Here is an 11,552-nt window from a genome sequence, read left to right as displayed (position 1 = left end):
AGTCTTTAGGTTATTTTGGACTACATTTTGAATTGTTTATGAATGTAATCTCATTTATTTTTTATTGTGCAATTAAAGTATTAAATTTGTATTCACTGGGTAAATATATGACTTTGAAATATGGTCCCATCTTCGTCTCTCATTTGTGATGGAAGCACTTAAAATAACGGCGCTTTTCTACAAGGTAAAGTCATAATGTTTTAGTCAGGCTTTACTAACTATGATGTCTTTTTCTAATAAATTCAAATTCTCACAAAAGAAATAGACCTGTTTTCAAGTTTCGTTGGCCTACATTTCGCCTGACTGGAAAGCGATGAAAGCCGGGAATGCCGAAATCGGGTTAAGTTGAAATATTGTTCTTTAACGAAACGAATAAAAATATATTATGCCTATTGGAACTGTAAAGCAACGTTTAGTTTCGTTCAAGAAACATATCCGTCACATGAACCTACTTAAACATACTTCGGCATACCTCGACTACCGTCGCATTGCAACAAATTCAAATGTGTGTCAACGGAACATGAAAATGCGTCCATTTGCTAGTGTCACATTTTCATTCCGCCAGGATAAAGACAGCATAATATGTGTGTTATTTACACATAAATTAGTGGAAGAGTTTCGATATATGCTGCCAAATGTGTAAGATATTCCTGAAACTCTGACTACTCGTTCCGATGTCAACGACATCGGAACACGCTATACAAGGCCGATTTTTGGATAGTAAAACATAGCACTAAAACAAAACCAACATGTGCTATGTCTTACATTGTAGGACTAGACTCTGTACTAGGTTATTTACAGAAAGGTAAATCTACAATTTAAGCATCCTCGGTCTCTTCCATGAAAATGCCAAGAGTGTGTTGGATTGTCGGATATATAAGATATTCACAAAAACGAGCCTAACGAGCCCGCGTATTACTAATCCACAGTGAATATGAAAACTAAAAAAATGATTAAGTACAAAAAACAAAACAAAAATATTCAGAGGCTACTCTTAGCCAAAAATATATCTCTCTTTGCTTGTTTGATTGACCTTTTATTTAGTTGATATTCTTTCAGGAATATTTTGTACTTAGCGCGCATCTCTCTAGCGCAAGGCTCTTGCGCTGTGTGTGTGTGTCTATTTGTGATTTAGATTTGTAACGTATCTTTAACAATTTTTCACTTATATCGCTACGATGTCCGCATTTTGCAGTTCATACTGATGTTCAGCACTGGGACATTATGCCGCAGACATATATCATCATGTACCACCTGAAACCAAACCGATCCGTCCTAAAAGTAACCTCTTAATGCTAAACGCAGTCAGACAGCTGCTAGTAACATTTTTACTAGTCTTTGGTATGACTCGGATTCGGTTCGAACCCGAGATCTTCCGATACCGAGGGGAACGCTCTAATCACTTATGCCACCGGAAAGGTCGAAACATACATACATACATACATACATACGTACACACACATACATACATACATACATACATACATACATACTTACCTACGTGCGCGCATACGTACGTACGTGCGAGCGAGCGAGCGTGCGTGCGTGCGTACATGCATCCATACATACATACATACATCAGGATGCGGGAGGTAGTGGGTTCGATCCCCGGCTGAGTCATACCAAAGACTTATAAAAATGGTACTAACATCTACCTCGCTTGGCGCTCAGCATAAAGAGGTTTGTATCAGGACTGGTCGGCCTGGTGTCAGGATAATGTGACTGGGTGTGACTGGGTGGAACATCATGCTACATGTCTGGAGTATGATGCCCTAGTGCTAGACGTTATTATAAACTGCCACACTACAGACATCGTAGCGATATGACTCAAAATTTGTTAAAGCTACGTTAAAAATCCAAATCACACAAACACACATACAGACGTACGTACATGCGTGCGAGCGTGCATACATACATACATACATACATACATAGGGGACGTCCATTAATTATGTCAACAATTTTAAGGCAATTTTTTTCCCCCCTCCCCCCCCCCCCTTGTCAACAACTGTCAAACTTTCAGTGACCCCCCTAATAAAATTGTATCCCCCCCCCCCAAACAAACTAACAATATTTTATACGGCTGGCTTTTATGCTAAAAATAGAATTATGGAAATTAAAAGGTCTGCAAATAAATTTTAATACATTTTTTTTAACTTGTTTAACAGATTTCAAATTGACTATAACACTGAATTCATGAAAAAATCGAGAATTTATATTCTGGCTTTTATCATCTTCCCATGGGGAAGCCAAATGTTCCTCAATTGTTATAATGGGCATAGTGGCTGATACATTAATTTCTTGTGGAACCGATACACCCGACAAGTCAACATCATCTTCATCTAACCATTCTGCGCTTAACATCTCTCCATGAGCAATAATTGCCATCATCTCTCTCTGTCTTTTGGCAGCCACTCGTATTGACCGAATTCTTTCCGGTTGAGGAGCATGTGGTAATTGCCTAGGCCCAAGATCGCGTTGTCGGTGATGTTGAACATGCTTCTTCAACATGACTTGTGAAGCAACATAGAGGTGACAGATTTTGCAGATCCGTTCAAGCAACGACAACTGAATGGAAGAACAATATAGATCATATGGAAGAATTTTTAATGCCTTTGCCGATCGAGGTAGCATGTTATCAACTTTCAAATACTGATTGCAGAAAAGAGATGGAAATCTGTGCAAGTCGCTCTCAGATGCATCTGGTGCTTTAAGGCCTTCACTAGTTTGGCAGACTGGAATTGGTGGCGGAATGAATCTATCGGGAATAATCTCAAAGTACGAGCTTCGAATCGGTTGGCAACAATTTACATCATGGCATTACATATAACATAGATGATATTTAATAGAAGTCCATGGATAGCTTTACTATTTAGATGTCTATTGCTCAGTGCGGTCTTTGAATTTAGTAACAGCTTCCCTTAAAAATCTGTCTACAGTCTACAACCTACATTGAATAAAAACAAAATATGATGATGCAAGACTATGACTTCCTTGGCAAGAGCTCAACCGGTTTAGGATTAAACTGGTGGGCTGTTGACGGGCGAGTGAGTGTGTGCCATACCAATGCACCGACTAATTTCCTAATTTTTGATTTATTAAATTTATTGTAAAAAATAACATTGTTGACGTCAATTTATCTTGAACTCACCACTCCCCCATGTCAACAATTGTCAAACTTCTTCAAACCCCTCACCCTTCCCCATTTTGTTGACATAATTAATGGACGACCCCATACATACATACATACATACATACATACACTTAGGATTTGTCGCTTAATGTAGCTTCTTCATACAGTATTTAGGGCATATTGTGTTTTATATCTGTTTTGCACGAATTATAATTTATGTTAAAGTGTGCGAACAGGAATGATGGCATATGGATAATTTTAAAAAAATAGATTTGGCGCACCTTGCATATTTAGAAGAAAAAAAATATTTTGTGTGTGTGTGTGTGTGTGTGTGTGTGTGTGTGTTTACCCCCAAATTACACAGGTGAAGAAAAAGTGTGAAAACTTGGGTTGGGGAGTGGCTGACGCCGGTATATGCATTCCATTGTTCAATTTCCTCTACTGATTGTTCAGTACTACAATTATAACATATTATCATCTGCGTTTTATTACTTCGGTGTTGTCCCCCATGTTACCTCATTGCGCCTTCGACATGTGTGTTGTCGTACAACTCCAGCCACGAGAGCTCCACTGTCATGCTAGTCCAGTAAATACTTTAATTTATTTGCAATCAAAACACTAGTCTCTTGTTTAATACTTTTTAAATATTTCCGATCAAGAAATTAGTACGTGATATGCTAAGCGTTTATGTATATAAACACGTGACAACATTATTAACGAATGACAGAGAGAGGTTATTTATAAACGGTTCCCGTAGCGCGCCTCGCAAAGATAAAAACCGACATAGTTATTATTCGTTTTAATCTGTGTTAACTTTGACAAACTGCGATTCCTCCATACATCGATAAATTTGTTGGGACAACGGTTACTACTACGCCGTCACATACCAGGTAGGTATTGGTTGCTGTAGTTATGCAAAGTGGTAATGGAGCAGTAATTATTAATTGGTGAGGAAGAGGTAATTCAAAACAGGTTGCTCAGAAATTCAGTCACTCCAACAGTGCCGTTATACAAAATATCGCACCTTATCTTGCATTGATTCTCGCTCAGTACCCGTAGCCAAGGGTGTAGTGATGTGACTGGGTTTCCTTAGGTTGTTTTCATTATTATTATTATTATCTGTTTTTTGCGCTCTCCAGACCAACCGTATTTTTACTGCGCATAAAAAGTACATCTTGTAAATATTAAATACCCCCAAATTAAGTGGCGCAGTATCGATAACATATTACAAGTAGGTTCATATGTAGAGGAAATTTTGATTTAAAAACTTGATTTTTCCCCCCACAAATATTTTAAGTTTTCGAATATTTGCGTTTCATTTTACTTTAGGAAGACACATTTCCATTATCTGACGCCTATAAACCTTTAAAAAGATACTTAATGTCAATTATCAGCATTTTTATTAAAATAAAAACATCTCACCTCCCTTGTGCATCTGTTTATGACAAGTTACCATGATTATTGCAACAAACGTATGATGGCAGGATTCCTTGCAACCTATTTACATAAGTACCAAGCTACATGCTGTATCTTCTTAGCTATATATCTACGTACATACCAATCTACAGGCTGTATCTTCCTAGCTACCTATCTACATACATACCAAGCTACCTCCTGTATCTTCTTAGCTATATATCTACATACATACCTATCTACATTCTGTATCTTCTTAGCTACCTATCTACATACATACCTATCTACATTCTGTATCTTCTTAGCTATATATCTACATACATACCAATCTACATGCTGTATCTTCTTAGCTACCTATCTACATACATACCTATCTACATTCTGTATCTTCCTAGCTATATATCTACATACATACCTATCTACATTCTGTATCTTCCTAGCTATATATCTACATACATACCTATCTACATTCTGTATCTTCTTAGCTATTTATCTACATACATACCTATCTACATTCTGTATCTTCCTAGCTATATATCTACATACATACCTATCTACATTCTGTATCTTCCTAGCTATATATGTACATACATACCTATCTACATTCTGTATCTTCTTAGCTATATATCTACATACATATCTATCTACATTCTGTATCTTCTTAGCTATATATCTACATACATACCAATCTACATGCTGTATCTTCTTAGCTATATATCTACATACGTACCTATCTACATTCTGTATCTTCTTAGCTATATATCTACATACATACCTATCTGCATGCTGTATCTTCCTAGCTATGTATCTACATACATACCAATCTACCTCCTGTATCTTCTTAGCTATTTATCTACATACATACCTATCTACATTCTGTATCTTCTTAGCTATATATCTACATACATACCTATCTACATTCTGTATCTTCTTAGCTATATATCTACATACATACCTATCTACATTCTGTATCTTCTTAGCTATATATCTACATACATACCTATCTACATTCTGTATCTTCCTAGCTACCTATCTACATACATACCAAGCTACCTCCTGTATCTTCTTAGCTATATATCTACATACATACCTATCTACATTCTGTATCTTCTTAGCTATATATCTACATACATACCTATCTACATTCTGTATCTTCTTAGCTATATATCTACATACATACCTATCTACATTCTGTATCTTCCTATCTATATATCTACATACATACCTATCTACATTCTGTATCTTCCTAGCTACCTATCTACATACATACCAAGCTACCTCCTGTATCTTCTTAGCTATATATCTACATTTATGCCAAGCTGCCTGCTGTACCTTCATGGCTACCTATTTACATGCGTACCAAATTAGTCTGTATCTTCCTAGCTACCTATTTATATACGTAACAGACCACCTGCTCTACCTGCCTAGCTACCTATCTACATACATACCAAGCTACATGTTCTATCTTCCGAGCTAACTATGTATACACGTACCAACCTATCTACTACCTATTTACATACGTACCACACTACATGCTTTAACTTCCTAGCTAACTATCTGCACAAGTACCAAGCCGCATGCTGTATCTTCCTATCTACCTACCTACATACGTGCCAAACTACCTGCTGTACCTCGTCTAACAAAAATTCTTTTAAAAAAAAAACAACAAAAACAAAGTAAATGAAAATCTATTTTACCAGGATCCGATTACCAGATTTCATTTTATAGCATAAAAAACAGACTGACCTTAAACTAAGCAAACACATATTTGACCTCTAATGCTGTACGGGACTCGTTATTTAAGTTGATCGGAAAAGAGGTTTCCAACGGGGCGAAAGCTGAAACATCAAACTTCTGTTTACGACTTTGCGTGAAGAAATTAAAGTATTTTGCGGATTAAATGTTATTTTCAGGGGGTACCCCCCTCCAAGTTATTCAGTTCAACAAGCAGTAACTTGGAACAGAACAAAACGCATCAATCAGAATATAGACGCATACCTTTGTACACGAAGTTCATATTACTTCAAATAGTAGATGTCAAAATGTGTTATGTGGCTTAATATTTCAAAATCAAATTAAAGTAAAATATAGTCGAGTACAGAAACGGTGTTAATATCTCTCTGTAACACCAACTACATATACACCGATAATGTATACGTGTGCAGACATACATTCATACATGCTTCTAGATGGGTAGGTATGTAGGTACACCGGGAGGTAAAGCAGCTAGTTTGGCACGTATAGGTAGCTAGGAAGATACGACATGCGGCTTGGTACTTATGTAGATAGGTAGCTAGGGAGTATATATGCAATTTCAGTTTCTTCGAGATGAGTGCGCCATGGTTCAAGAATTATGTTGGAGTCACGCTCTCAGACGACCAAATGAGAGATATTTCGCATCCAAATTTAGAACTAGCGGCTCACGTGACCATGAAAACTGTACAGACTTTTGGATTAATTGGAACCATGTTTGTGGGACCCATGATAGCAGTGGCCAGAAAAGACACTCGAAACTGGTCGGGTGTTCAAGCGAAAATGACACAGGCAGGGCAAGTTGGACTAGTTCTCGGGGTTCTTGCAGGCCCACTTATGACATATGCCAGGATGCGGTCAGTCTCAGACCCGGACGGGGCCTATGACCGGTGTTACCGCATAAGATACAACCGCACTCAGGTCAGAGTAGACAGAGCGTCGATCCTGGGGTTTGTAGGTGGGGCTGGAATTGCATATTACATGGCGGGAAACGCTATGTTTGGCGGACTTGTTGGGATGTCAGGTGGGATTATAATTACATCGGTCTTAAATAGCATATTTTGATGAAGTGGCCAAGTTATTGAGCCATACGTTTCCTGTAAATGTTTATAAATATATATGTAAGATTATTTTGACCATTAAACACAATTAAACTCTCGTTCAGCGAATCATACTTTGTATTTTACGAATCTACTGATTTTCTATTTAACCTGAAATTAACATACAGGGGGATCGAAAAGTCCCTACATAGCCCTGCCCTCATATATCATCGGTTCCTAATTGTTAGGCACATGAGATGTCTAGTGCACCGCTGTCACAAGATGGATTTGTGGGGGGGGGGGGGGCGAAAAGCTCATTCATAGTATATATTTTGTAAATCACACTGCTCCTATATACTGCATCATTAACATAATAAATAAAGCAATCATTTTACTGGCAGAGAGTGCATTGGTGTGCTTTTGTTGCTGTTGTTGAACATTTAGCAAATTTAAACAAGAGATAGGACTGACACTTTAATGGGCAAAAAGAATTTCCAGCAATTCAAGATAGATAACACCATGTCTTCCTTTTAACTGTCGAGTGTTCAAAATATATTTGATATTCTTCGGGGATAACAGCATTTTCAAATTAGCTGCAGTGGTTCATATATTGTATGCCAGCTTGGCACCATTTTCATACAGAACAAAGTAGGCATCATTAGAAGTGTTTTAGTGAAAACCCCATATATATATATATATATATATATATATATATATATATATATATATATATATATATATATATATATATATATATATATCTGATAATGACCATCCATTCTGGGGAGTAGTGACAACATGATTTTTAAGATAGTCGCCGCAGCAGCCATACTGGATGTACGACTAGCATTATTTTCGTTTAGGACTTTTTAAAAAAAAAACATCATAATAATCTTCATTTCAGGTGAAGTAGTGACAACAAATTTTTTAAGACCGTCGTCGTGGCAGCCATATTAGTTATATATCTGCCACTCTTTTCCTTCGACCAACTAGGTTTGATAAGAAGTCTATTTGTGAAAACCCCATGTTGATATAACCATGCATTTGGAGAGGAGTAGATAATATTTTCTTGATGGCTGTTGTGGCAGCTATATTGGGCGTCAGATCGCCACCAGTTTCGTTTTAAGACCAGTTGGTTTTTCACAATAATATTCTTTTAAAACTCCACGCCAATGTGACTTTCTGTTCAAGTAGAGTTGTGATAACGACATTTGTAAGATGGTTGCAATGGCGACCACATTGGATGTCAGACCAGCTCAATTTTTATTTAAGACTAGCTAGAACTCATAAGAAATCTTTCAGTGAAAACCCTACGATAATGTGATGATCATCCATTCAGAAGGAGTATCAATAACAAGATTTTCAAGATGGCTGCCATGGCGGCCATAATCGACGTCATATCGGCACCATTTTTATCTATAATCAACTAGACATCATAATGTCTTTTTAATGAAAACCATATGTTGATATGACCACCCAAATACGAACAGTAGCCATAAGAAAATTTCAAAATGGTTTCTGTGGCGGCCATAATGGAGGTGAGATCGGTAGCATTTGGATCTCGAGCCAGCTAGACATGATAGGAGATCTTAAAGTGAACACTCCATGTGGATATGACCATCCATTCAGGAATAGTAGCGATATGGATGTCCGAGCAGTACTATTTTCATACAGAGTCAAATAAACCGTGTCCAATTAGACCAATAGATGAATGTGCTTGTAAAGTTTCAAGATAATCCTCCAAGTAATATAGAAGGAGTAGCGATAAGAAACTTGTGCTAACAGACGGACGAACGACGGAGAATAGACCATTCCATTAGCTATTCTGGCCTAAATCCAGAAGAGCTAAAAACAAGAGGTAATAGACAGATTTTGAATTTGCCCAGAAAATTTACATTTTTACCTTTTGCGAACCGAGATACCATATTTGCACAAATTACACAAAAAAATATCAGATTTGAAGGATAAATTTATCTTTATTTTGGTACTGATATTAGCAAAATATTAAATCTTTATTTTAAATAGAAAAGGTAGAAACTATAAATTGCTTTACAGGAGAATACTATCACAGCTAGCATGAACCTGTGACCTTTGTAATTACCTCCTGAGATATCTCAAGTTCATTGTTCAAAGGGCCCCCGGGAAGTACATTTGCATATTAAAAGGGAACGATCATTATCTGACAGCTCTCATGAATTCTCATCCACAGTCCATGCGTTATATAAGATATTACGGACGGGATTTGTGTACAAATATTTACTTCATTTAATTCTATTCTGAAATATATTCAGCTCATTTGTGGGCTGTACATAAGCTGCAAGCTTAATTTCGGTAGACTTTTTTTTCTTCTTCAATCCTGCATAGATGTGCTCTCCCACGGGCACTTTTACGCCCGTTTTCATAGATTCAGTCAAATTTTTCGTAAAATTACTGATACCCTTTCAAAAAATGCGAAAGAAAAGAGGAAATTAGCAATGTGGCCCGCCAGCATTTTAAAATGAAGGCAATTGCACGTGCGGTTCCAAAAATATTTCAAAATAAAAACTAAAAAGACAAACGAACAAAGAATAAATTAATGAAAGAACGAAGGAAAGGTTATATAACTGGAAAGAGAAAAACCACTAGGAACTTCAGGTTTTAAAGTATATAAACAAGCACAAAAAGCAAAAAGAAACTTAACAGATAAAATAATAAAAGTTGTTTTGCAAAATCACATATTTATTGTTTTCAGCAGTATTTAGCACTCACCCCCTCCCAACCAATGAGTGCGAGACAACCGCAACAGTTAAGTGCTTAAAACTGTATCCTGGAAATGCTTAAAACTGTGGACTTTCAGAGGCGTCGCCACTGTGAACTCGCCAGGGATTTTCCCATATGGCTGGATCCGCCATTAACTACACACACACACACACACACACACACACAAACACACACCAAGGAAATGGTCATCACCAAAAACAACAAATGTTTTCAATGACATACATGTAGTAAATACCACATTACTGTCTTTACCCAACGAAAAACTTTATCTTAGTTTAGCAACTATTCACACTGTATTTGAATACTATTTATAGTCAGTTATTCATTCATGTATGAGTGAACGTCTGACCATATATAGGGAATAAAGTTTATGTCAATTTGTTCTAGTTGGACGCAATGAAAAAATTTGTCGAGTGCGCAGAATTCCATCCTACTCCCCAAAGCACCCCAAACCGCCCGATTTACAATGCTCCCCTGCCCCGGTACATACATACATACATACATACATACGGAAGATCGACAGGTCGGTTGTTTGAACAAGGAGAGGTGACTTTTACAAACAAATTTAGATAATGCCAATAGCGTAGCAGTTTTTTAAGTAAAAGAACACAATTATAAAAGCTATACAAATATAATAGTAGTACATAATATTAGTGAAAAGTGACCAGTTATGGAGCCATTTTTTTTTCTTCTTCGGAATAATAACTTTACACTTAAAAATTTACTTGGCCATAAAAGAGAATTCTTTTCTTTTTTAAATCGCAAGAAATATTACAGATCTGTAAGACAGACTGGAACGGTATTGAAATAGTTGTAGTATCGATTCACAACCACGTCAGTTAATAAAGGATAAAAGGCCAAATTTAGAATTTCATCTCAGGTACATAAATATGGTATTTTTGTGAATGTCAAAGCATCAGAAATCACAAATTAGCAAACAAAATATAATCCATTTCATGGCCTTTGCTGATAGCAAGTACAACAAACTTATTGTATTGCTTGCACACAAAATTCTCCAAAAAGGGAGCATTTTGTGTACAGTGTATATAATGAATACAAATCTAGTCATGAAATGTTGTTTGGGGTTAATTCTTGAAACAGTCACCAGTGAATATAACCAGACTGTTCTTGGGGTAAAATTTACACATGAAAGGAAATTTGGGGGAAATGTGCCTCGGTCAGTCCAGAATTTGCAGTTTAATTACTCAGAATTATGAGGGTATGTCTAATCCAAAATCCAAATTCTGTGAAAAACTTGTCTTTATTCATGTTTTATTCACGTAAAAGTGAAAAACAAAAGATTTGTAACATCCACCTCGTTGCCTTTCAAATAAATCTATAAGGATAATGTAAAATGAAAATCCAGATACTTGTTCCTTACCTCTATGTTGCTTACCTCCATGAGAATTTTATTTAGACTGATTCATCTAAAATGTTTTTATGAATGCAGATTT

General features: G+C 36.5%; 1 protein-coding gene across 1 annotated transcript; it reads left to right on the top strand.

The window, feature by feature from the left end:
- The first annotated feature begins 3,883 nt into the window (after window positions 1-3,883).
- Window positions 3,884-7,457, top strand: LOC149789274 (uncharacterized). The gene is made up of 2 exons (XM_089975840.1): window positions 3,884-4,023; window positions 6,865-7,457. Exon 2 carries the CDS (start codon window positions 6,875-6,877, stop codon window positions 7,361-7,363), a length of 489 nt encoding a protein of 162 aa, XP_089831966.1. The 5' UTR covers window positions 3,884-4,023; window positions 6,865-6,874; the 3' UTR covers window positions 7,364-7,457.
- The last annotated feature ends 4,095 nt before the right edge of the window (window positions 7,458-11,552 follow it).

Source organism: Sinohyriopsis cumingii, chromosome 11, assembly GCF_028554795.1.
Source record: "Sinohyriopsis cumingii isolate HCF-2022 chromosome 11, ASM2855479v2, whole genome shotgun sequence".
In the NCBI taxonomy this organism is placed as follows: Eukaryota; Metazoa; Mollusca; class Bivalvia; order Unionida; family Unionidae; genus Sinohyriopsis; species Sinohyriopsis cumingii.
This window is presented reverse-complemented; position numbering and strand designations above follow the sequence as displayed.

What these genes read in the sequence shown, in the direction of transcription:
- LOC149789274 (XM_089975840.1), top strand. Translation starts at nt 6,875, where the DNA reads ATGAGTGCGCCATGGTTCAAGAATTATGTTGGAGTCACGCTCTCAGAC.